We start from the raw sequence: 27,119 nt of genomic DNA, 5'->3' as shown, positions 1-27,119 counted from the left end.
GTTTTGGGAAGTTAGGTCATAAGGGTGGAGCCCTTATGAATAGACTTAGTGCTTTTATAGAAGAGACTCTAGACAGCACTCTTGACCCTTCTGCTATGTGAGAACACAGTGAGAAGATGGTCATCTATGTAAAAATAAGCAGACCCTCACCAGACACTGAAGCTGCTGGAACTTTAATCCTGGATTTGTGAAAAATATATGTTCATTATTTATAAGCCAGTTTATGTGATCAATATGTAATTTGCTTATAAACCGATTTATTTTGTAATATGGGCATGTTGTTAATACCCAGCCTACGGTATTTTTGTTATAGCAGCCTAAATGGAATAAGACATCACAATGAACGAAACATCAAAATTTTAAGTTAAAACAGGATCAGTATTTAAGTTAAGGGCAGCAACGTCCAGCCTAAACCTCTCAGACTGCATTGACCTGGAATCCAGTAAGTATAAGAAGAAATGTTTGTTAAGAACCACTGAATCTGGAGGTGGTTTGTTACACAGCATTATTGCAGTGAAAGCTGACCAATACAAAAGTACTTTGCTTCAGGACACTCAACTTGAAAATAGCAGAGCTGAGATTTGGACCCAGAAAGTCTCAGTGAGAGGGTATGTTATTCGCTCAGTCGTGTCTGATTCTTTGGGACCTCATGGACTGTAGCCCATCAGGCTCCTCTGTCCATGGGATTTTCCAGGCAAGAATACTGGCATGGGTTACCATTCCATTCTCCAGGGATCTTCCCAACCCAGGAATTAAAGCCAGGCATCCTGCCCTTCAGGCAGATTCTTTACTATCTGAGCCACCAGGGAAACCCAGAAAGCCTCAGATCAGAGTCTATTTGTTAACTTTTAAGAAGCTCTGCCTCTCTTGTTGAGACACACATAAAAGCGGTGCCCAGGATACCTGCGCTGGTTCAGTCTTTGCACTGGAATCTGACTCACTTTTCTGTTCAGCGTTCCATTTCCTGGATGAGGCTGGAACCCCTCCCTGAGTGTCGTTCCCCGGTCCCCTTTCTCCTGGCAGATGAGGCTGGCCTCTCCCTTTCTTTTTGGTTGAGACCCAACAAGAGTGTTCTCAGATTCTAAAGTAACATGCAAATAAATAGCAACTTTTTCACTGTAGATGGCCAAGAGCCAGCTACTTGACGCTCTCACTTCTTACCTATGTCAAAGATATGAAAGAGTCGGTAGTGAGAGGATTTCTTGGTAAAGAGAATCTTTGGAGAGTGCTATGGTCTTCTGTGAGAGTGTCTGCCCTCATCTCAAGCCTCAAGTGCTTAACACATGTCCCTATAGCCCAGGGCTCTGTGGACTCCTGTCCTGCCTGATAAATCCAGTGGGTGATAGACTGTCTGAGTTAGATGCTAAAGATCCTTACTGAACTCAGATGAATTATTTATGGACTGCAGCCCACCAGGCTCCTCCACCCATGGGATTTGCCAGGCAAGAGTACTGGAGTGGGGTGCCATTGCCTTCCCCAAATAAAAATAAAATATAAATAATAAAAAATAAATTCAAAATTAAAAAACAATTAAAGTGACATCACGGGTTGTCCAGTGGCTAGCACTCTGTACTTCCACTGCAGGAGGCATGGTTGGGAAACTAACATCCTACAGTCCAGGCAGTGAAGCCAAATAAAAAAGCTGCCTGAACTAAGAGCAACTTCCACTCGAGCTAACTGGGGTAAATGATGTGGGTTTGATATAGAGCAAATGTGGGATAACCATGAGAGAACACTGCTGCGGGGATGCCTTCAACCCTTTTCAAGTGAGCATCCTGGAGGGGCAAGAGGGAATCCACGGATGCCAGAACAGTCCTAGGGCCTGCCGAAAGACTAAGCAGGTACCCCAAACAGAGACGCACAGAACTACATCAAGATTCCCAGGGATGGTGGGCTGGTCTCTGAAAAACCTACAAAATAACCTCTTAGGCTTTAATACCATCACTAAACATTCCCCAAGCTCTAAGCATGACAGTCTTACCTCAATACCAGAGTGCCCTGCAAGGAAGAACATCCCTCCCCCACTTCTCCCCTACCCTGCCCCCCAGACCCATCCCCCATGAACAGAGGAAAAAGAAACTGCAATTCACTAAAACGGAAGATGGAGAGTAAAAAAAGGAGAACCTGCCCACCCTTCTCTTCCCTGAATTCTAGCTTTCTGTGCAGAGGGGAACTCAGCTGCAGGAAGGGGAGAAGGTCTTTCCTTTGAATGAAGACAGAAACGTCGATCATCGCATGACAAATGACTTGTAATTGAGTCCGTGTTGTTGTTTAGCTGCTCTTTCAGTCAGGTAAGACTCCTTTGCGATCCCGTAGACTGCAGTCCACCAGGCTCCTCTGTCCATGAAATCCCCCAGGCAAGAATACTGGAGTGGGTTGCCATTTCCTTCAACCAAACTGAGACTGTGTTGCCACCCAAATTTTCTCTGGTACAGGTGAGAAAAGTCATGGGGCAGTCCCAGTTCTCAGGAGGGAGGGGGAAAGCAAAACCCAGAGCCACTTGAAAAAGGCCTTGGGAGGTCAGAGCTGCTTTCTGATTATGTCTGCAGTGTGAAGCTTGTCGGAAGACAGGCTGGTCATGAGTCCTGAGGTTCAGACCACTGTGTGAAGATGGCTGGGTGGAGATTGTTAGCTGGCCAGCCAACTGCTCCCCATCTTCTTCTACGAGTCACCCTTGGACATGGGGCCAGCCAGCAACGAACAGTGTTTCCCAGCCCTTCTCACAGGGAGGTTCAGACACAAGTCCAAGTTTTGCCAGTGGAAAGTGAGTGGACGGGATGTGTCCAGGGATCTGAGAACAGCAGAGGTGCAGTGTCTGCACTCTCTTCCCTGAACTTTCCGGCTGAACCGGAATGTGGTGGTGGCTTTGACCTTGCAGATGTGACATGATCCTAGAGATGGAGGAGGCTGAGACCTGCATGCCCGAATGACCCGGCAGAGCAGAGCCATCCTCTGATCTAGTCTGCTCACCTCCGGCTTCTCCATGAAAGAGAAGCTAAGCTCTTAGCTACAGTGGCTGTGCCCTTGGTTATGAGGGGCAGGCATCTCACTTCTTATGAATGACATCGACCTGAGTTTCCTGAACCATGTTCGCAATCACACCCCAACCTGCTGGCTTCTCCCTCCAGAGAGCAGCTTCTATCTGGCTCAGCTATGAAAGCTCTAGAGAGAAAACATGTTTTGCAATCAGACATGAATTCTAGCCCAGCTCTGCCACTTAACTGGCTGTGCAACCCTGGGCATACGCCTTATTTCTCTGGGCCTCAGGCCCCCCCATGAGGATTCATATGGCTTTGCCTCGAGGATGCAATGAGAGGATGTGGAAACAGGCTGAGCATGGTATTTGGTGCACAGCAGGCCTGCAACAAAGGTCGGCTCCTTTTCCCTTCCGCGTTGCCAGTAGCCTCTGCTGCTGAGCCCCGGTGGCCTCTCATCAGCCCCCCACCAAGCCAGAATGCAGACTGAAGTTTTTCTTTTGAGTAAGTGACAGGTTCAGGGAGGTGGAACAGAATGAGTCCTTACAGTCTGCTGCTTAGAATTCTCAGAAATCAGATTCCCAGCGCTCCCTTCCTAGGATGGGGGTTAAGCTGGCTGCTCTGGGCTTATCTCTGAATGCTCTCTGCATGACAGGAACTTTTTTACAATCTATTCCATCCTCCATCCCAGGGCTGATTTTCTGGGACATCTCCCTCCTCTGCTTAACCCCATCCCAGGGTGAATCTGTGGGATGCACGGAGTGGGGCTGGGGCCAGGACTGGAGCAAACGTGTTCTGTTTAGTAACGATCAGAATGTTGTGGGTTATATAGTGGGAATATTAATTCCTTCTAGCAGAGAACATAGAGCTGTAAGGGGCTGTTCATGTGCTGTCTGGTCCAGCTGTCCTCCTCACCACTTCCCATTAAGAGCTGAAGAAACTGAAGTCTGGGAAGAGATAAGATGTATTCACAGCACCCCACCCCTCACTGCCTCCGCCATGGAGATGGAGCGTGGCAGAAGTGCCAGGGCTCTGGTGCACTGTGGAAGTCTTGCGTGGGTGCGCCCAACTGCCTCCCCATTTAGCCCTTCTTAGGGTGCGGTTCTGACCTGCAATGCAGGAAGGAATGTTCACCTCCACATCTCACATTTACAAAACCCAGAACTGATAGAGCATCACAGTGACTTGCCTCCCACATGGACCTTCTCTGGCTGGCGTGGGCAAAGGATGGGAGGAAAGCTGGGCTCCTCCATAGGTGGAGTCTGGGAGCTCTCCCAGGCTGGTTTTCCTGCACCATAGCCGGGCTCACCCAGACGCCTGCACAGGGATCTTGCCCTCTGAATCATGAGCCCTTGGCCCACAGGGACCTTGTCTTCCTTTTCTCTGAACTTCTCTCTCCAGGCCTGGCCCTCCAGCTCAGTGGTACTTACTGATCCATCAAAAGCACAGACCTGTCTCCATCTCCCAGATGCAAAATCCTTTCCTCTCCCACATGGAGCTCAGATGACCCTTCGTTTCAAGTCCATGATCTGCCACTTCACCCCTTTTGCTGTGCCACTTTGGATAAGATAGTGAGTGCTCTGAGCCTAATTCCCCACCACTAGAAGGGAGAACACGAGGAGCATGTTTCTCATGGGGCTGGAAGAGAAGACGGAGCGAGAGGAGGGGTGTCATTCACACAGCAGGGGTGTGGTTGATCCCCTCGCCTCGGTCCAAGAACTTCCATTCAAGGTGCCACGTTAGGGGTTACACAGGGACACGTAGCCTCCCCCCACCCCACCTCCCCCCATTTCCATCTGCCATCCCCACCCACGTCCTGTGTCATTTCACACGAGGGCCATTCTGCTTGTCCAATGTTTATTCAGTACTGTTCAGAAAGTTGTAGGTTGTATCAACCACACGTAGATATGGGCCGTGTCCTGGTCTCAAGTGTTGACAGTCCAAGCGGGGAGGCTGCCCACTGCTGACCTTCAGGACAGGGTAACTCTTTATGGTGGGGGCTGCCCTTGGCCCCTGGAGGGTGTTCAGCAACATCCCCCATCAGGAGCTAATAGCATGCCGCCCCTCTCTGCAGTTCTGGTAATCACAACTGTTTCCCGTTATTGCTAAATGCTCTCCACGTGGTTCTGGGTGCCACCTAGAAGTCAGACGCATGGTGATCACAAAGAGCTGATGGTCCATGGGGAGGAGGCTTCTCTTGTCTGACCTGGTCACTCCTCAGAGGTACACAGACACCTCAGCACACAGGCCTCGGAGGGCCCAGAAGGGCCAGGGTTGTTATTCCCTCCTACCTTGGGGTTTTATTCCCCACTCCCACCACGTACTTAATTAACCTCGACAGCTGACTCAGCGCTGACCTGCAGGGCGAAGGCACCAGGCAGGTGCAATCTGGGGACAGAAAGGCCAGCTATGGTCGCAGAAGAGCCACGCCTCCTCTTGGAAATACAGAAAACACACATGGTCAAGGGCACGGCTTAGAAATAAACCCACTTTAATCAAGAGTGTACACAGAAATACGGGGAAGCAGGCCACACATCTGTCCTGGCCAGGACACCTGGTCTGCTTAGAGGGTTCAGGCTGGGGCCAGGTGGGGGTACAGAAGCAGGGTCAGAGCAGCTGCCTTGAGCGGCAGGGCCGGGTAGGAGGTGTGGGGTGTGCAGAGCTGAAGCCAGGGCATGTATCTCTCTGTGTGTTCACGTGTGTGTACAGGTATATACGTGGGTACAATGTACACATGATCTGCAGAAGCCCTCAAAGGCCAATCTGGGGAAAGGCTCAGGGAGACGACACCTCAAATCCCCAAAGGCCCCAGGGGCTGAGGCAGGATCAGAAGGGGCACATAATAGTGTGTGCTGAATGCCCCGACCTAACCCTGCCTCTGCCACTCATAGGCTTGCTGTGTAACCCCAGGCAAGTTACTTACCCTCTCTGGGCCTCGGATTCACTAGACAATCATTAAGGCTCCTTGTGGCTCTAAACTTCAATAGTTTCAAAGAGATTTAAAATACTAAACGTCTTTGTTAAGAGCTGATGATGAGAGCCTTTGGTCCACAGGTTCAAATTCCACCACGCCTGGTACCCAGCACAACCCCATCCGAGGTGCCAGGAAAAGGCCCCCTGGGAGCTCTTCTCATCTGCCTCTCCTGGGTTCAGCTATAGCTCCCAGGTTCTCTTCCACATCCCCTCACAGCTGCGTGCACAGAGGCAGTAGGGCAGCAGGGGCAGTCAGGCCAGGCTGGGGGAGGGAAAGAGGCTGGCGCCACGGAGCCTCGGCCTTAGGGGCGTCACGCGCATCTCTCACCCTCTTTGCTTTCTAGCACACTGGACCCAGCACCCAGCAGGTGCTCAATAAATGCTTGAGGAACAAGCACAGCAGAGGCCAGCCAGCTTTCAGGCGGAGCTGGGGCCGGCTCCTTGGCCCTCTGAGTCTCAGCTGCCTCCTCTGTGAAATGGGGGCAGGAGGAGACGCAGCCCCGGCCTGCCTGCCCCGTCTGTGTAAGCGTAAACCGCGAAGCTCGGGAGGAGGGCAGTGTCCAGCTGTGGACAGGCCACGGGAACCCCATCTGGGAGCCGAGGAGGAAGGTGTCCCCCGTGGAGGCGGTGGATCTGAACTTGGGGGGAGGTCCTGGCCAACGAGGGATCACTAGGCTTTTACAGTACAATGATTTCCGTTTCTACTGGGAACAGGACGTAACAGCTGCAACAACAAAGCACAACCAGCCGACGAGGGGAACCTGGGAGGGGAGGCTGAGGGAGGCAGTCCAGGAGATGGGCGTGGTCCAGGAGACGTGGCCACACCCACTTCGAACACAGAGACGCCCCTGGCTCAAAGTCAGGGAGAGCTGGGGGCCAACTCAGGGGGCAGGGGATAGAAACTGCTGAGCCAGAGGGTTAGTGTTTCAGGACGGGGTAGGGGAAGAAACTTCCAGCTGCCACCTAAACCAAGCTGCGTCTTACACCAGGAGGGCAGAGCCCCCTCCCAGCTGACTTGGGGTGTTGTTTTCATCCTCTGATGTTCCAGGAGTCTCCGTTGGAAGCCGGTACCCTGGCCCGTCTGGCATCAGCGTTTCTTGCAAGGACAGGCAAGCTCTGACTCGGGTCCTGACATAAGTCCGTATGTCACCCAGCCTTTCCTCCTGCCCAGCAGAGATCCACCCCCGCCACGGAGAAGTTGAAACCCAAGGGGAGCGGCGGAAAGGAGGAATCAGAGGGAAGCGGTTGAAGGCAGGAGACTATACAGAGGTTGGAGGCTGGGGTCCTCCGGTCTGGCCCCCCAAAGGTCTCGGAATGTGACTGCTCTTGGGGTTTCGTCCGGGGGATGTGGGCAGCGGGTGCCAGGGCCACCTCCCAAAAGGCCTGGCCAAAGCCCCAGCTCAGCATCCCTCCCGCTCACTGGATGGTGCATTTATCCCGCTCGCGGGCCTGGCTCTCCCGGAGGACCTTGGCCTTGATGTATTTGAGGTCACTGTTGACGCTGGGGCGGCGGGCGAAGGGGGAGACCATGCCGTAGGCGTCCATGTCCTTGACACGGCGCATGCAGAAGGGCCGGGGGTGGAAGGCGTCCCCGTACTGCACGGAGATCTTGCGGTGCAGCGCGGGGCTCATCTCGTGCGGCAGCTTGGCCATGCTGAAGAGCACGTAGAACATCTCGTCCACGTTGGTGTTCTTCTTGGCCGACACCTCAAAGTAGGCGCAGTTCCCATCACCGGACACCAGCAGCTCGGCCTCGGTGGTGGGGACTTGGCGGCACAGCTCGCCATGGTCGTTCTTGTTACCACAGATGACCATGGGCAGCTCTGCCGCCTCCTTGGTCTTGTTCTTCAGGCAGGACTTGACCTCCAGGATCTGCTTCTGGAGGCGCTTGACCTCGTCAAAGGACTCCCGGTTATCCAGGCTGAACACCAGGATGAACACATCGCCTGTGGATACAGAAACCCTGGGAGGTAAGTTTAGAGGCAGCTCCTTTGGCCTCTCCCCACTCCTTGACCTGACCGTCTCAGTGACCCTCTGGGGGAGCTGCTATCATTCCCGTTTTCCAGAGCAGAAGACTGAGGTCCAGGGGGCTAAATCACTTGTAACGGAGCTAATACGTGGCACAGCCTGGTTCAACCACAATGGATCGACCCTACATTTCCCTGCAGGGCTGTAGACAGAGGGAGTGATTGGTGAGCTTGTGTGGACTGTGTGAGAATAGTAATTACTACACTTTCCACAAGAGCAGGGCTCCTGTTGTTCAGTGCACATCCCCGGGGCCTGGAGAGCCTGGTATACAGTAGGAGCCGAGAGGGCTGGCAGGAGGCAAGTCTAGGTTTATCTCTTGCCCCCTCACTCAGCCTTGCGTGGGTCATGCCACCCCCCTAAACCTCAGTTTCCCCACCTGTCTCATGCAGGATGCTTCTGAGGGACTGATGAGATAATAAATGGAGAGTGGCATGGGCTCGGTGACTTGTATCTCAAAAGGATAATGAGCACAAGCACGTGTAAGAGGCACCTGAGTACCCCTTGATTCCTCATGAAACCTCTGTGAGGGGCATTTCATTACCTTCACGCGATAGGTGGGCAGGCTGAGGCTCAGACACGGTGAGCAACTGGCCCGAGATCACACAGCTCAGGCGCGGCTGGGCCGAGACATGGACCCAATTTCTGGTGCCTGGCACACACAGGTGCCCGCTGCTTCTTGAATACATTATGGATGGACCAGTGCACACTAGCCTCTGAGGCCCATGCTACCCCTGCTACAACTTGCTGTATCCCTCAGTGTAGGTCTTTGAAACAGGGACGATGGGGAGGTGGGGAGGGTGAGAGAAGACCAGCGCCTCTACCTCGACTGTCAGATCTCACACAGTGATCACAATCTCACACTCAAAGCACCTTTTACACTTTGGCGTAAACTCTTGAGAACCTGTGGGGAGATGTTAAGATCCCTGTTTTACAGGAAACTGGGGCTTAGAGGCACCAGGGACCAGCCCACGTTCTCAAGAGAAAATCAAGCAATTCCAGCTTCTGGTAGCCCCACTGCCTCCTTCCTCTGGACCCCCAGGGCATACCATTTGTCCCCCCAAAATAGCACCCACCACATTCAGGATTGCGTTCCTGCCAATGACACGCTCTGGAGCAAAAGGAGGCTTTGTCACGATGCACAGTGGGTGTTCATAAAGCTGGCCGCATGGACGGGATGCGATATGATGAAAGGCGGTGTGGGCTGCTGAGAAAGGCACTTGCAAGGCAGTGCCGGCCTGGCAACCATTTCTGCTTGGGCTGTGAAACCTATCCTGGTAGGCTAATCCCAGGCCCCTGAGGACTCCGCGGCCTTGACACATTCAAATGCAAAGCTGCATGCCAAGTTTCAGAGATGCCTGGCTGGCAGCTGGAAGGAGAGCTGGCGGCAGAATTAATGGCTTTCAGAATGTGCTGTGCATCAGCACCAGGTTGGAAAATGAGGCATGGGCTGGCGAGCAAAAATACGGGTGGCCAGACAGATGTGCCCAGAATGACACGTGCACATAAAGAAGACGAAAATACTCTGTTCTGGGGACCCAAACATGAATGTCAATATGTTCATGGGGTGTCTGGAAGACTGATGGGATGGTACCTTGGGGGAGGAGGCAGGAGCCTGGCGGGGGTGGAATAAAGGGTCAAGAGAGCTTTTTACCCTTATCTATATGCTTAGAGGAACATGCATTTGTGTGTTATTTGTGTAATTAAAACTTAAGTTGGGAAATATGCGCGTGGTTCCTCTCTATATCTTGTCTCTCCCTCCCTCGGTTAGCTTTGTTTCTATCGGTGGGCACTGTGTCCCCTCCCCATGGTAGGGGGAGCTGACATTCCTGCAATCCCCACTGTGTTGGAAATGCCCCCATGCCTTCCTCCCCTGGTACCTTCCTGTAGGCTGAAGAGTCACCCCGGGAGGAAGCAACATTATACCCATTGTGCAGCTGGAAAGACTGAGATCTGAACCTCTGGTCCTATGTGTAAACTACCAAGTGGTGGAGACAGGACTGGAACCCAGGTCAGCCCAGGCTCCCTCTGTTCACAAACTTCTCCAAAATGTGGAGTGGGGCAGGCCGAGTGTGATCTGGATCAGATGATCAGCGAGAACAGCTGGAAAAGGAAGCCATCTGCCCAGGGCACTCGGGGAGGGGTCTTAGCTGGGCTGTAGGGGGAGGGGTGGGGATAGCAAGGGTTTCTCGGTGCAGAAGTATTTCGATTTGTGCAGTTGTTTTAGGGATGGCCGGGGGACTACTTGCTGATATCTCTCCTTCATCAGCTGCCCAACAACGGCAGGGTGTGGCTGAGGAAATAACTGCGAAGCCCACTGCAGGCACACTGCAAATGCAGGTCTCACATGAGACCCATATTTCGCAAGCACTCACCTTCTACTCGCCAAGCACTTTTTCTATATAAACTCACTTAATTCTCATGAAGGCCTCTAGGATGGGTACAGATACGATAGAGATAAGAAAATCAAGGCCCAAGGAGGTCAAGTCACTTGCTCAGAGGTACAAAACCACGAAGCAGCAGAATCAGAATTTGCACTCAGGCAGACCAGTTTCTGGGCCTGTGTTCTTAGCTACCAGACAAAACTGCTTGAGTGACGAAAAGCACAGCCCAGTTTCACATCTCCATCTGCCCCTGCTTAGTACCCCACAAGCTCCCCTCCCTCCCCAGCTCCCAGCCTGGCTGAGAGGCTACAGGAGAGCCCAGAGTTAAAGCCTGAGAGCCAGAATGCCATTTCTCAGCTGTGTTATCATCTGGAGTAGCTCAACCTCCCGGGGCCTTAGCTTCCCCACATGTAAAATGGAGGCAGATACCCATCTCCTAGGTTAGTTGTGAGGATTAATTAAATACATGCCAAGCTCTAGAAAGAGGCCCAGGCACGCAGCTCCTGATAAGAGTTAGCAATCGCCATGGCCGTTACTGTGATTATTACTGAGTTCCCAGCATGGGCAGTCCCCACCAGCCTCTCTGACTGATCACTGTCTGGGTTCTGTCCCTGCCTCTTTGAGAGGCAGCAAAGGCCTTGGGTGTCAATAGATCTGAGTCTGACAGACTGACCCTGGGCCCTGGAGCTCTGCTGGGTCACCCGCGGCAGGAAGTAGGCAGGAGCCCCTCTGTTCCTAGGTAAAGCCACAGATCTGGAAGGTAGCACCAGCAGCCACAAGCAGTGAAACCAGAGTCAGAGGGAAGGGTTCTGGGGCCCTGGCTCCATCCTCTGTCGCCAAGCAGCAATACCTCTCCAACCTCACGGTGCGGTGCACAGCGGCTCATGAGCTTCATCTCAGATGGAGGCAGTGCTTTGCAAACTGTAAAGTACCGAGCACACACACTCCTCTACTCAAGCTCCCGTGCCCACCCCCTCCAGCACCCACCTGTGAGGATGGACAGCCTGCGCATGGCGGGGAAGGGGTGGTTGCCAGACGTGTCCAGGATGTCCAGCTGGTACATGTCACCGCGGATGTTGTAAACCTTCCGGTGGAAGTCCTCGATGGTGGGCGTGTACTGGTCCTCAAAGCGGCCGTTGAGGAAGCGGGAGACAATGGAGCTCTTGCCCACCCGAGAGGCGCCCAGCACCACCATGCGGTATGAGTTCTTGGCAGGCACACTGAGTGCGCAGTTCCCGCTGGACAAGGTCTTCATCATGGCTCGGGGCTGCAGGAGAGAGAGGGGGTCGAGTGTCAGGAAGCCGGGAGCCTGGCCCTGCAGCCTGTGCTGGAGGCTGTGGCCTCCCCTATCAGCCTCTTACTTGGTTCTGTGATAGCTCAGCTGATAAAGAATCCACCTACAATGCGGGAGACCTGGGTTCGATTCCTGGGTTGGGAAGATCCTCTGGAGAAGGGGAAAGCTACCCACTCCAGTATTCTGGCCTAGAGAATTCCACAGACTATATAATCCATGGGGTTGCAAAGAGTCAGACACGACTGAGTGACTTTCACTAACTTCTGTACAATGAGAAGGCTGGACTGGGATCTCTCTAAGGGCCGTGGAGTTCTGCCTGAACATCCCTCTCTTGTTTCTTTCCTCCTTCATTTATCTACCCATTTTTACTCATTCACTCACCCTTGGGTTCATTCACCCCTTATTTATTCCCAGATGGGACTGCAGGGGCTGGACCCCTCGACTTGCCCCTAACTCGCTACTCCTCTTAGGAAAGGAGCTTAACCTTTGACATCGCTTTTCTCATCTATAAAGTGGACTTGATTCATAGGGCTGTTGTAAAGGGCTCAGCACATGGCAAGGTCTCAAAGATGCTGACTCTTGTTAGAATCTATTCTCTGCCTGGACCATCTGTCCTTTGCAGTTCTGGCTTCCCGGGAGCCTGTGACTCCGGGACACGGCATGGAGAAGCTTTCAGAGAGCATTTCTTAAGCAAGGGGGTGCCATGGCCATTTGGCCTTCCCAGAAAGAAGAGAAAGGCCAGGTCCAGACCACATCCTCCATGCCCAGGGACAGGGCTGCCCAGCAATTTTTTCAACCTCCAGGTCCTGGGAGTTTGCCTGGACTACGGGATGCAGGTCAGAGAAAATGACACAAGAATGACTCAGGTCCCTCATAGCTCCAAGGGTTTATGGTTCTGGGATATACCCAAAACTTTCTACAGGAACCTCTTGACCTTGTAGGAGAGGCCAAAATGTATCCAAGCTCCAAAGCCCAGTTAGAGATAAGTAACTTCCAGGGGCTCCATCAGGCCCACCCAAAGGCCATTCATAGCCCAGCCACCCTCCTTTTTCCTCTCTCAGCACCCACCAGAATTCCTCCCTACTTGGAACCCCAAGTGAGCTTGAGCTCTGCTGGGACCAGCCCGCAACTCATGCCAGCCCCTCCCCCAGAACCCCTCTTCCCTTTATCAGGGTCTGGCTCAAATGTCACCTCCCACCCCACCAAGCGGGTGAAGGTGCTCAGCCATGTGCGACCCTTTGTGATTCCATGGGCTGTAGCCCACCAGGCTCCTCCATCCATGGAATTCTCCAGGCAAGAATGCTGAGTGAGCTGCCACTGCACACAACCTGCTCAGTACCATCGCCCTGCCCAGCTGAGAGCCACCGTGCAATAAAGTGGTTTCTTTAAAAGACCTTCATAAAAGCTCTGATTGGCAGCATTTGTCAATTTCATGGTGAAATACTCCCACCATGGCCGATTCCAAGCTCCCAAGATGATCTCAATGAATGAATTGCAAAGGGTCGCACACAATAAGCCAGCTCAGCATACTGCTGACCCTGGAGCTGTGACGACAATCAGCAGTAACCAAGCCCTGCAGTGTGCCAAGCAGTGTGCTAAGTATAGAGCAATAATCACAGCTGACATTTTTTTTGCAGTTAATATATGCAGAGCGTTCTAAGTTGAATGTGTACTAACCCACTTCATCCTTCAGGATCCCCAGAAGGTAGGTGGTTACCCCAATTCACAGATGAGGAAACTAAAGCAACACAGAGAAGTTTAGTACCTTGCTCATGGTTACACAGCCAGTAACCAGCCAAGCAGGGTTTCAATCTCAGGCAGTCTGCCCCATGCCTTGGGGTTCCCCTTACCACCTCTCTATGAAGTATGCATTCCCTTCCCTGTTTCACAAATAAGGACCTGATGCTTAAAAGTCTACATGACTGGCCCTTTTAGTTAATAAGGGGGCCAGGATGGTGACTCCAAACATACAACTCCTACATACCCCCACCCAATTTGTGCCTGAAGCCAACTTTGAGCTTACACCGCAGGGTTTCCTATTTCAGTGCCGTGGACACAGCAGGTGCTCAATAAATGACCTGTGTGTGAAAGCAGCAAATGGCTCTCCTTTTCGGAGATCATTCAGAGCTTCCTTCTGGGGTCTTCTCCCTCCACCTCCACCCTGTCTAGCTGGCCCAGGAGCTACACTGAGGTGGGTCGCCATGAACTGAGCACACACCTGGGTGGGCAGCAAGGGAGAGGAAGCCAACAGCACTGAACTCTTCAATCTCCTCCCAGGCTGGGAGAAAGCCAGCCTGGGTCTTCAACAGAGGCCGGGATCGGGGGGTAAGAGGCCCCGCACCAGGACTCCTCCCCAAGTCCCTCTGCTGGGAGCTTGACTCTGCTGCTGGTCATCTCTGTCTACAGACAGAGAAGGCTGGCAGCCCCCAGGGATGGTATGTCTCCATCACTGCCTGTCCCAGCCTCTAGCTCAGAGTTCTTGGCATTAGATGTGTTAACATCAGAGACTGAGTAGACGTGAGGAAGTCAGAGAGAGGAGGCAGGGGGTCAGAAAAGGGCAAAGGAGAAAAAAAATCTGTGGCTTTCATCTCCGAAAGACTGCGAGTCTGCACATGGCCCCAGCCAGGTGGGGCTGTGTGAAGCACCCAAACACCTGGCCATCAGGTGACAGCACTTCCATGGGCTCCGTCCCCCAGCCCCGTGTCCTTCTTCCCTTCTCCTCCCCTAGAGGAAGCTCTGTGGGTGTGCTGTGGGCACAGCTTCTCTCCTCCTCCACTTCCTGTTCCCCTCTCTCCATCCTCAGCCATGCCCACCCTACAGTGAGAAGCAGGCAGGGGTCAGAGTTCAAAGGGCCCTTTGAGAATGTAGATTTCCCCCCTGGAGGCCCAGAGAATGGTAAATGGAAGCCACCAGTAGCACATGGGTACCCGAATGCAAGCTCTGTGACTCACCCCAGGGTCTTTCTATGGGCACCTGGGAGGCAGAAGGGCCTGGAGCAGAGGTGGCGGGGCTGTGCTGGGGGAATGGTCACCACAGCCCAGCAGGTCTCCATCATGCTGGGTGCCTGTGTGCCTTATCCCAATGAATTCACGGCAGTCCCATGAAGAGGGGCCCACCATCAACCTGCTGGACCCATGGGGACATGGGAGGTCAGAGAGGCTGAGTCACTTGCCCCAGTTTACACAGATGACTGGTCGGGCCAGGATTAGAATCAGGCTGTTGGCTCCAAAGTCTGGGCTTTTACCTCTATAAAAACCCACCTCCTGGCCAAAATCAGGCTTTTTCAAAACAGTGTCTGACTCAGTGAAGCCTCAGCTGTCGTTGGGTTGGGGGAATGACCCTGGAGGTCTATTCTAATTCCCTCTGTCTCTTGCTGCAGATAGCTGGGGGCAAGCACACTGCCCAGGACCCTCCCAGACCTTGAGCAGGCAGTTTCCGCCCCATGCGTCTGTGGGTTCACCCCTTCTTCTCCCTCGAGCCCCTCTCCCAGGGCCTGCCTGGAAGATGGAAGGGTCAGAAGGGCAAGAGCAGAGGATGAGAGTCCGGCCACATCCTCCTCATGATACCCTGAGCCCTCCCTCCTTCCCTCCCTCCCACACACCCCAAGCCTCCACCATTAGGGCACATCCCAGACTCTGGGCACACACACACATTCACCGGCCTCCATGCCCCCACTGAGGGGAGTCATGGGTGCTTTGCAAAGCCAATCTCACCACCCTTGAGGTGGCAGAAAGGAGGCAGACCACATCTGCCTCTCACCAGTCCAGTCGCCCTGGGCAAATGACTGGACCTAGTGGGATTGGTCATCTATCAAATGGTAGAAACAAACCCACAGCGTGGCCCTGAGAGCTCAATGAGAAGCCAAGAGGCCCACACAGCTCCTGGCACACAGCAAACAGGTTCCTTTCTCTGGGACACTTCCTCTCGGCAGTCAAGGGGCTGCCTGGAGCAGTCAGGTGCGGAGGGACTGGAGTGCAGGCAGAGGTCTTGGGGGACCCCATCGTGTCCCTCTGATGCCAGAAGAAACCTGAATCATGGGCTCCTGACCTGGCTGCCCCTTCACAGCACAGCCTCCCACCTCCCCTGAGGTCCAGGACTACAACCTTCGTCATCTTCCCAGGGCTGGGGCCACAGGGAGGACAGAACCCTGCAGAGGTGCCTGGAGGCCCTCTGGCCAGCTGAGCACAGAAAACCCATCTTGGGAAGGGGATTGCCCAGGAAACTCACTCCTTGCACCAATTCCCCCCAAAGCTCAAAGAACTCTACACAAGGAAGGCGCTCCTTAAGCTCTCTCAGAGGAGGTCCTCACCAAGGCCACCACCAGCTGGCCTCACCCCAGCCCCACCCTCAGCCAGGTTTGCAGGCTGAAGCCAGCTTCGGAAGGAGGAGGGGAGTGTTTGGGGAAAGGAAGTGCCTCTTCCTCTCTAAGCCTCAGTTTCCTTATATTCAAACAGGCTGTTACTCCAGATCTCTTTAAATAAAAACTCAGTTAAGTCTTTCTTTCCTGGGATAAGCATCCAGCCTGACACACAGTAGGTGCTCAACTAGGTAAGTGAAGTTGCCCGGTGATGCTGGTATATAACAGGCTCAATCAGTTTGACTTTTCCACTTCCTGTAAGGCTTCACCTGACCCTCCCCCCAAAAGCTTCAAACCTTTCTCCCCGGCTTCCCCGCCTCCCTGGTTCTGTTGCGGTGTCTCCCTCCTACCTGGGAATGGCGGGCCGGGCCTCTGGCGCGGCTCAGAGGGATGCCTGGAAGGGCCTGGAGGTGCGGGGAGCAGCCTTCCTCTCCGTCAGCCGAGGCTTCCAGGGGCTGCGGCGGCTCCCGGGTCACTGCGCCGGGATCCTCCTCTGCGTGTCTCGGGGCGCCGGGCTGGGCGCGGCCGGGCGAGGGGACACGGGGAGCCGGTGCCCCATGAGTGGGTTCCGAGGCCTCGGCGGGGCCCGGGCGCTGGGCGGGCTCCGGCTCGCCGCCGCCGGCCCTGCCCTGCCCGGACCCGGGGGACTCCTGCTGAGCCAGGTGCCCGGAAGCGTGGGGACGTCCGATCCCGGGGTCCCCGCTTGGGGCTCCGGGGTTGGGGGGCGAGGGCAGAAGGGGTGACTCCTGGTCCTTAGAGACTCCTGGAGGGTCCCTTGGAAGTGACTGCGGGTGCGTGCGTATGTGCGTGTCCGGGGTGGGCGAACCTATCCTCCCGACTGTCTATACCACCTACTCCGCCCGCTCCAAAGGCGATCGCTCGGGTGGAGGGTGCCTGCCCGGCTCGGCCTCGACCTCAGCTCTGCCACTCCCCCGGCGCCGAGGGTATGCTCTTTTTCCCTGCGAGGCGAAGCCAGCGGCTGAAAGAGGAGCAGAGCACTCTGCTGCGCGCCCGTGTGGGAGGGGGCCTTGAACGCCGCCCTAAGATTTCGCAGCTCTGAGTTAGCCTTAAACAGGCTCCTCCTCCCACTTCTTCCCCTCGGTCCCCCAGAGGAGGCGAACTTTCTGCGGGGCTCTGGCTCCTCCCTCTTTCCTGCTCCTGGAGGCGGACGCCCCTCTTCTTCCCGCCGGGCGAGGTCAATGGTTCCTCCGAAAAGTGATCGGAGCCCAAGCTCCAGATGGCGGTTCCAGCGGCAGAAGCCCAGCTTAGGCCTGGACGCCTTTCGCCGCCTCTGCGAGCGGTTCTCCGTGGACCCGTCGAGCGGCTCCCGCTCACCCTCTCCGCGGCAAGAGAGTAGCCAGTCCCGCAGCCCGGCGCCCGCCTCTGCCCCCGCGAGCGCGCCCACCCGCCTTCGCCCGACGCCCCGCCCCGGGTGCTGCGCTCAACCAATGGTGGCGAGCCCCGCGGCTTGGCCCCGCCCCGCGGCCCCGCCCGCGGCCTCCCGGGCGCCGCAGTCTGGCGCTCCGCGTGCCCGGGCGCGTGGGGCTGGGGAGCTGAGGGTGGGGGCGGCAGGGGGCGCGGGGTGCGCGCGGTGAGCGGAAGGCGGAGCGGGCCTGGGAGGCTGACGTCTGCGCACGCACTCACACGCACACCGCCCCGGCCGCAGGTGACCCGCCAGGATCTCGCGGCGGGTTGGCCGGGGACCCCAGCCGCTCGCTCCCGGTCAGGTGGCAACCCGCGCGCCACAGCTCCCTCGCCCTCCTCCTCCGCCGAAAACCCCAGGGGCCCTCCGGGGCGCCCGGCCTGCCCGCCCCGAGCCAACGCTTTCCTCCCTAGGTCGCCGGGCCCGCGGGACCCCGCAGGATGACACATGGGCCGCGCACGTGCCGTCAGGAGGGGCCGCGGAGTCACCTTGGCCTAAGCGCGCCTGAATGGAGATCTGCGCGACACGCAGGTCTGGGGACATAAACTATACTGAGTGCTCTTGGGCAGCACCTCTGTCTTTCTTCGCTTCTCCCCACCTTGAACCAGGGCAGATATCAATCTTTATTACTTAGAATTGTCTTTGGCTCCACGACCCACTCCTCCCTTCCTTGCCCCAAACACGTTTTCTGGAGAATTGTTGTATCATTGCCTTAAATGGGAAACCAGTATCACTCACCATAAATAGAAGATAAGAACAAAAATAAACACAAGGGAAACAAACCAAGGTTATTAAATTCTAGCAGGAAACTAGCCTTCCAAGGCTTGAGATGTGCCCTGAGTGTAAAAGGGAGGTGGGCCAGCTTGGGAGAGGTGTTAAAGACCTTCTTGCCTGGAGAATCCCAGGGACATGGGAGGCTGGTGGGCTGCCGTCTGTGGGGTCGCACAGAGTCGGACACGACTGAAGCGACTTAGCAGCAGCAGCAGCAGCAGCCCCCAACAGTGATGTTCTCCTCCAGTGTTATCAGGAGACTGAAAAAATGTGTGTGATGAGGTATAGGGACAATGAAGGGATGCAGTTCTGTGTCTGTCCAACCATCATTTGTATCAGCCAGGGACCTATAGCCTCTCTTCCAGAACCCTGGACCTGGGGGATGTCTGCCAATCTGCTCTCAGACCCCATGAGAGGCAAAGGGGTCTGGGGGGAACCAAGCTGAGGGTCCAGCTCCTTTGGGTGAGACATTAGTGTTCAGTCTGCCTCTATGTCTGCTCAAATATTTGAGCCCAGTTGGGCCAGTTGTGGAAGTTACCTGGGCTTGGTTATGTCATCTATAAAATGGGTATGCTATGCTAGGTCCACAGAGTGACAAACGTACAAAGATGGTCTTAGCCTTTGACTGTAAATAGTGGTTTTCTCTTCTTGTCTCTGTGTGGTCTTCGGATTCCTCAGGGAAGTTAAGGAAGATGGGGTAGATGGAGGTGGAGGGACTAGATGGAGGACTCAGCACTTACAGACTCCTTGACTGTGATCAGTCCCCTATCCGGAGGATGTGGAATATATAGACCTCAGAAAGGCTTTGGGGACATACTCAAGACCACCCAGCTGGCAAGTGGCAGAATCCCAGCCCAGTGTTCTTTCCTCACCTAGACTTTGCTTCTAGGAACTGGCTTAGCCCAGGAGGGTTTGTGCTCAGCTTGATGCACAGAGGCTGTGAGACTTGAGCTGGCTGTGAACTTCGCAGCAGGAGGTGGGCAGGGTGGTACATTTCACCTGGATAGCTCGGGTCAGGAGGACTTAGGCCATGGGGCTGGTTCCTTCACCCCCATCCTGGAAACATGGCAGGTGGCCAGCTTTAACCTGGCCCAGGAACCCATTACCTGCTGCTTCAGCCCAGTTCTCTACCATGAGTGGGTCATGCTCCACTGACCATGTCCCCATCTTGAGGGGAGCTGTATATGGAGCTGTGGGGCCCCAGGAGACCCATCTGCCCCTGCCGCCCCCCCCCCCCAGTGCAGAGTGGCTCAGGCAATAAACAGGTGCACATAAGGAATGGATGCCCAGGGAAGCTTCACGTGGCAACAGGACACCTGCGTGTGCTCACTTTCCTAGGCTTCCTCCCCGCCCCCCCCCCGCCCCCCGTTTGCACTACCGTCTCACATGGACCACTTATCATAGCCATCTCTTTCCTTACTGGGCTCTCTTATCACCCTCCCTCTCTCATAACCCATGACCACTTTCATCTTTTCCTAAAAATGCCATCCATTGCTCAAGAATTTTCAATGGCTCCCCACTTCTTGAGATATAAAATCTAAACCCCTTAGCCCAGTACCTAAGGCCTCCAACCAGGATCTGATTCCCACTGTGCCTCACCATTAGCCTGAATTTCAGCCAATCAAACCACTTCTGGGTCCCTCAAGAAGCTTGGATTCCCCTCCTCCAGTCCTTTGTGATGCTAACCCTTCTACCTTTGTCTCTATCTACCTTTTTTTTTCTATCTACTCTTTGAACTTCTACACAGGCTTCAAACCACAGTGTCCGCACTTCTTCTGACAAAGCCTCCTTGCCTTTCTCATGGTGTGAATCTCATCCTGCTCTGGGCTCCTGTGGCAACAAAACCTGGCTCTTGCACCCTGGGTAACTGGCCAGTCCTTTAACCCTCAGTTCCTTCATCTGTAAAGTGGGTGTTATGCTTAAGCTACCTCATGGATTATTGGGAGGATCATAGAATGTATCATAAAGGGTCTCCCACCACGGGGCCTTGCATACAGTGGTCTCTGTCACGGTTACTTCCTCTCTGGCCTGTGACACATCCTGCCTCATGTTTTGGACACATGCCTCATCTCCCCTACTTGCATGTGAGCTCCTTGGAGAGCGGACGGAGCCTGATTCATCTTTGTGTTCCCACATCATTAAGGCCAGCATCTTGCACACTGTGAGTTTTTAATAAATGCTTATTGAATTGTGCTCAGCTGAACAGCCTCAGAGCAGAAGAAATGCACAAGTTCTCCTTGGAGACAAGATGAAGGGGAGGGCAGACATGGGGAGGCAGATTAGTTTGGTCCTAACAGCTACCACTTTCAGGAGGGGAAATGGAGGCTCAGGGAGACTGTTCAAAGCCAGGCAGCCAATAAGGGGCTGAGTTGGGATCTCAGAGACATTTCTTCAAAGGGAAATCAGACATTTACCCAATCAGTGTGCGTTCACATCCTTGGCCACTTTTCCAGAACAGTGTTTTCTATCCCTGAATCACCCGGGGTGGTGATGGGGGGGCGTAGCTTTTAAATGATAACAAAGCACAAGCTTCCACTTGGAGATGCTGATTTAATTGCTCTGGGGTTGGGCCTGATATCCACACTGTTTAAAGCTCCCCCAGGTGATTCTAACGTGCAGCCAGAGTTGCTAGAGCAGTGGTTGGACTAGTAGAATCACAGCATCTAGGACTTGCGACAAATACAGGCCCCACCCCTGATCCACCAAATCTGAAGCTTGTAGGGCTGATTTTAACCAGGCTCCTAGTAATTCCCATGCCAAAGTTTGAGGACCAGTGACCAGAAGATTAGAATTGGCAAGACCTTATATGTCATGTGACTCAGACTTCTTATCTTACAAACAAAGATGGTTTGTGGCTTGACCAAACTCAACACATGTTAATGACAGGCAAACCCAGAGCCAGGTTCTGACTCCTCTTTCCTGGTTGAATGCACCATCCAGGGCCACACAGCCCCTAAGCCCTGGCAGGCCTTGGCATCTAAATCAGCCTTGAGCCTTGAGCGGAGGACAGTGGGTTACCAGTGCACAAGCCCAGCAGGATCAAAGGCACAGGGTCAGGTGCCAGTAAGTGCAGAGAACAGCAAGTAATGGTAAACTGGTGCCACACCTGGCATTTCAGGATCCTGCCGTACAGCTCTGGAGGTGGAGGAATGAGGACATGGGGTCTCCCCCAGGTCAGAGGTCAGCAGGAGCACAGTTGGACCAGTCACATCCTGTGCCCTACTCCTCTCCTGGCCACTTCCACCTCCTGCTAAGCGGAGAGGTGCTACTTGTTATATAGTATGTGTGTGTGCTAAGTCACTCCAGCTGTATCTAACTCTTTGTGACCCACCCCATGAACTGTAGCCTGTCAAGTTCCTCTGTCTGTGAGATTCTCCATGCAAGAATACTGGAATGGGTTGCCATACCCTTCTCCAGGGGATCTTCCTGACCCTAGGATCGAACCCACGTCTCCTGTGGCTCCTGCATTGCAAGTGGACTCTCCCACTGAGGCAACGGGAGAGCCCTGTCACATAGCAGGTATCCAGTAAAAGTTCAATAAATGAATGACTGAATGAATAGTTTTCTTTTTTTACAACAAGAATATTGGGCCAGATCCCCTCTGAAGCTCCATCTGATTCCACATTTCTAAGTTGAATAAATCCCACCATAAGGTGATTCAGGTGCCTTCTAGCATGTATAGTTTTCATGAGATTTAGAAAAAGGCACATCTTCTAGGCAGAGGCAGCCCCTCTCTGAGGCTCACAGCTTTGGGAGGGAGAAACACAAGCTGAATTTCCTTAGCTGAGTGCACTTGAGCAGTGAGCAACCTGCACAACCATAGAGAGCAGCCCCTTGTGAAAGTTTTTTGGGGAGCAGTGATGACCAGGAGGATGTGATCATTATACCAGGTCAGGCCAAGCTGAGGCTGTGGCCAGAAAAGAAAAAACTAGAATGAACCAGAGACATTAGCCACAACAAGGATCGTTAATGCAGCCCCCACTTCTTGCAGGCACTGGGTTAATCCCGCTAACAAAAGAACCCATTTTAACTAGGCCACATCACTATGTGGGGATGGCACTAGTAGCCTCATTTGTAAATGAGGAAATTGAGGCTTAAAGACATGTGGTGAGGAAGACCTTGCACGGGCATTAAGTCCCCTTGCTCTCCACATATGCTCCCAGTGAGGTAAGCAGGGAAGGCTTTTTGTTCCTGTTTTAGAGGTGACAGAACTGAAGCTTAGAGATGTCAAATGACTTGCCCAAAGTCACTTGAAAAGTAAGAGGCAGAGCCTGGATTGAAAAATATCTAGGCCTTTGAACAATTAGTCCTTTGATCTTTCTATGGTACCTTTATTTCTTTCTTAAGGCTTGGCCTGAACATGCTATTATAAGCTGTCTCATCTGTGCACCCATCTGCCCATCATCATATCATCATCACCATTATCTGCTTATCTCTGTCACCTCTTCATCATCAATGTCATCTCCCTCTCCTCCATCATCACCATCTCCATCATCTCCTCCATCACCATCTCCATTATCATCTCCATCATCTCCTCCTTCATCATCGTTTCCATTATCTCCCCCATCATCACCATCTCCATCATCTCCTCCATCATCATCTCCATCATCTCCTCCATCACCATCTCCATCAACACCATCTCCATCATCATCTCCATCATCTCCTCCATCATCATCTCCATCATCTCCTCCATCACCATCTCCATCATCACCATCTCCATCATCATCTCCATCATCTCCTCCTTCATCATCATTTCCATTATCTCCCCCATCATCACCATCTCCATCATCTCCTCCATCATCATCTCCATCATCTCCTCCATCATCATCTCCATCATCTCCTCCATCACCATCTCCATCATCACCATCTCCATCATCATCTCCATCATCTCCTCCTTCATCATCGTTTCCATTATCTCCCCCATCATCACCATCTCCATCATCTCCTCCATCATCATCTCCATCATCTCCTCCTTCATCATCATTTCCATTATCTCCCCCATCATCACCATCTCCATCATCTCCTCCATCATCATCTCCATCATCTCCTCTTTCATCATCATTTCCATCATCTCCTCCATCACCATCTCCATCATCATCTCCATCATCTCCTCCTTCATCATCATTTCCATTATCTCCCACATCATCACCATCTCCATCATCTCCTCCATCAGCATCTCCATCATCTCCTCCATCACCATCATTTCCATCATCTCCTCCTTCATCACCATCTCCATTATCTCCTCCATCATCATCTCCATCATCTCCTCCTTCATCACCATCTCCATTATCTCCTCCATCATCATCTCCATCATCTCCCCCATCACCATCTCCATCATCTCCTCCATCATCATCTCCATCATCTCCTCCTTCATCATCATCTCCATCATCTCCCCCATCACCATCTCCATCACCATCTCCATCATCTCCTCCTTCATCATCATTTCCATTATCTCCCCCATCATCACCATCTCCATCATCTCCTCCATCAGCATCTCCATCATCTCCTCCATCACCATCATTTCCATCATCTCCTCCTTCATCACCATCTCCATCATCATCTCCATCATCTCCTCCTTCATCACCATCTCCATCATCTCCTCCATCATCATCTCCATCATCTCCCCCATCACCATCTCCATCATCTCCTCCATCATCTCCTCCATCATCATCTCCATCATCTCCTCCTTCATCATCATCTCCATCATCTCCCCCATCACCATCTCCATCACTATCTCCATCATCTCCTCCATCATCTCCTCCATCATCATCTCCATCATCTCCTCCTTCATCACCATCTCCATCATCTCCTCCATCATCTCCTCCATCACCATCTCCATCATCTCCTCCATCACCATCTCCATCATCTCCTCCATCACCATCTCCATCATCTCCTTACTCATCATCTCTGTTATCATACCTATTACCATCATCTCCCAAGTTCATGGAACCTCTGCTCCTCTCCAGATATTTATTGGGCCCCTTAGGCTTGACTTGGTGTGGTCCAGGTGGAAGCAGAAGGGCAACCCAACTTCCTTTAGCCTTGTCCTTTGGATAGGATTCCACTGATGTCTTCCCCATCCTCTGTCACATCTGATCCTCCCGCAGCCCTGGAAAGCAGAACAAAACATGACACAGAGGAAAAGTTGAGACGGAAGAGGTTCAATGGTAATGGAAGAACAATAGGCCTTCCAGCTTAATATTTATCAGTGCCTTCTCTTAGGCGAGTTTCAAGATGGGAGTGGGCAGGCCTCACCAAGCATGCTGCACAATTAACTGCTTTAACTTTTCAACAACCCTTAATTTTCTGAACAAGGAAGACTGAGGCTCAGAGACGTGAAGCCCCTTTAACCAAAGGGTGCCAAAGACTTTGGGAGTTAGCATGGCTCTCTGGATCCTGACAGCCAACTAGGCTGCTAGTCTAGCACCTCTCCTCTACAGAGAAGAGCCTTTAAACCCTCAACTCAAGAGAGATTACAGGAGGCCAAACTCACAAAAACTCAGCCAAACACTGTGCGACCAGGTTTCACCTCTGTTTCTAGTATTACTCCCTGTGAGTAATGGGGCAGAGAGGTGCTTGAGTTCTCACTTTTTCCACTGGCACCCACTCCCCCCTCCCTTATCACTGTCCACCCCTTCATTCAACTCTTGAGCCAGGTGTGGTAGAAAGGAAACAAGCTTGGCCACCAAATGATCTTGGATTTAAATCCTGGCACTGCCTCTCGCCGTATCTCAACCTTGGATGAGCTAGCTCTCTGCTTGATGGTGTCTGCCTCAGCTTCCTCATCTGTCAAATGGGCTGTTATGAGGAGTCACTCATGCCATCATTCAGTCATTCAACAGACATTTAGAGAACACCTGGTCAGTAGCCTGGAGAGAGCCTGCGATTTGTGGAATGCACTGGGGTTGACCAGAGACAGTTTCAAGCAGAGGAAATAGGACATGCAAAGGAAGAGAAAGAGTCGCCCAGTGGAAGAACAGAAATACACTCAGTTTGGCAGGAAAGCCAGGAGAGGGAAAATAGTACAAGATGAGGCTCAGGAGAAAAGGAGGGGCCGGATGTGCTGAGCAGCATTTGGCAAACAGTAGGCACTCAATCAATGTGAGTTGCCTTTCCCTGAGCCCGGAGCTGAACCCCAAGCCCCAGGTGCAGACTGATGCTCGTGGAGAGTGGGGAGTCTATTTCCTCTCCTGGTTGGTACCCGACACTTCTCCTAATGCCACATAATACAGTGAGCTCATTACCTCTGAGTGCTGAGCTGGGAAGCAGGGGGTAGAGGTTTGCCAACTACCTCGGATCTGCCAGAAATAGAATCCAGTGTTCCGGGATGCTAATGACCTTGGCCTTGGTGTATTTTTCTTTCCTTTAGTGGTCTCCTGCTGATGGGGCTGTTTGAAGAAGAGGAAAGCAGGGTAGTGGAAGCCAAGCCAAGCCAAGCCAAACCAGCCGTGTAGAACCCCAGCTTCAGCCCCATGCAGATGAACCATTAGCCTCACTCTGCACACCAAATGTGCTTCTGTAAAGCTGTGCATAAGCCAAATTTGTTGTACTTCACATCTTACAGTCCATCTGGGTTCCGTGATCCCTGTCAACTTCTTGCAGAAGTTTGCCTGTAAGTATGGCCACTCACAGTTCTTCCCGGGGAGAAGCGGAGTCTATTTCCTACCTACTGGAGTCTGGGTGACTTGCTTTGACCAAGACAATATGGCAGAAGTGACACCATGCCACTTCTGGGCCTGGAAGCTTCTGCTTTCACTGTCTCAGAATCCAGCCACCACGTAGTAAGGAAATCCAGGCTGCCCTGGGGGAAGGAGAAACCAGGGGGTGAGAAAAGTCATGTGGAGGATGAAAGGCTACATGACACACCCTTCTAGATCTTTCAGGCCACAAGCTGAATGCAGCTGCCTGCATGTCCTGTCCAATCCCTGTCTTGTCGGCACTGGGTACTTCTCTTGTCTCATCCACGTGAGCCGTGTCCAGCCTACCAGAGGAGCAAGAAGAATCACAAAACCATTGTTATTTTAAGCCCAACTTTTGGGATAGTCTGTTACATAACAAAAGACAACAGAAATAGATCCATTTGCTTTTTGTCTTCTCTCAAGCCTCAATTTTGACCGCAGTGTCTGCAAAGATATACAGGCCCATCAAACAGCAGAAAGAAAACTGATTTATTCTGGGCCAACCATGAATATCCAGTGAATCCTTATTTTCCCCACCAGGTCACTTTGTTTAGTATCAAAGATGCCTCAGAAGAATGTCTGTGGGTCCCTTCTGCCTCTTCGTTCCTTCTCCCGACTCACTCCGCCTCAAATTCTGGGATCTTGTTAAGCCCTCCCTCCCCTGGGATCCTGCCTCAATTTTGGAAAAAACATACAAGGCCTATGAGTTGCTGACTGTTTTCTAGAATATTCTTAACATTGTGTTCTGAGCAAAGGTGTCTTACAGATTTTTCAGAGGCTGCAAGGTAGGCGAACCCTCCACTTGCTAATATACCCATCCCCTCTCATGACATCACGAATATGCAGGTGTGCTTATAGAGACCTTCGCCTTGCTGTCTTATTCTTCTCTCACAGGAAGAATGAGGGACAGCCCGGAAACATGTTTGTCACTATGCCCTTCCCCCAGGAACTGCATGCTCCTGGAATGTGACCACTTTTCAGAGATGCCACCAATCAGAGCCAAGAGCTGGAGCTCAGAGATGGGTAGGCTGCTAGTCCCCAGAAGCAGCTTCCGTGTTTCCCTGCCCAGCTCAGACTCACTTCCCAGCCTGGGGGTCCCTGCCTGCTCTGATGTTTTATTGGACTCATAGATGAGTGAATGAACTTCATGAGAGAATGGTGGGATGGCTGAGTAAATGAATGAAACGGTAGATGAATGAGTGGATATCCAATGACTGCTACGATATCCAGTTTAGCCA

At 52.9% G+C, this 27,119-nt stretch overlaps 1 protein-coding gene across 1 annotated transcript; it reads right to left on the bottom strand.

Annotated features, from left to right (window-relative positions):
* RASD2 (RASD family member 2) lies at positions 4,819–17,387 on the bottom strand. Its single transcript, XM_018048238.1, has 3 exons — positions 16,359–17,387; positions 11,345–11,624; positions 4,819–7,894 (listed from the first exon to the last, which is right to left on the bottom strand). The coding sequence occupies exons 2-3, from the start codon at positions 11,613–11,615 to the stop codon at positions 7,365–7,367; spliced, it is 801 nt and encodes a 266-aa protein (XP_017903727.1). The 5' UTR covers positions 11,616–11,624; positions 16,359–17,387; the 3' UTR covers positions 4,819–7,364.

Source organism: Capra hircus, chromosome 5 (assembly GCF_001704415.2).
Source record: "Capra hircus breed San Clemente chromosome 5, ASM170441v1, whole genome shotgun sequence".
Classification (NCBI taxonomy): domain Eukaryota; kingdom Metazoa; phylum Chordata; class Mammalia; order Artiodactyla; family Bovidae; genus Capra; species Capra hircus.
Note: the sequence above shows the minus strand (reverse complement) of the source record. Positions and strands in the feature narration are given on the sequence as shown.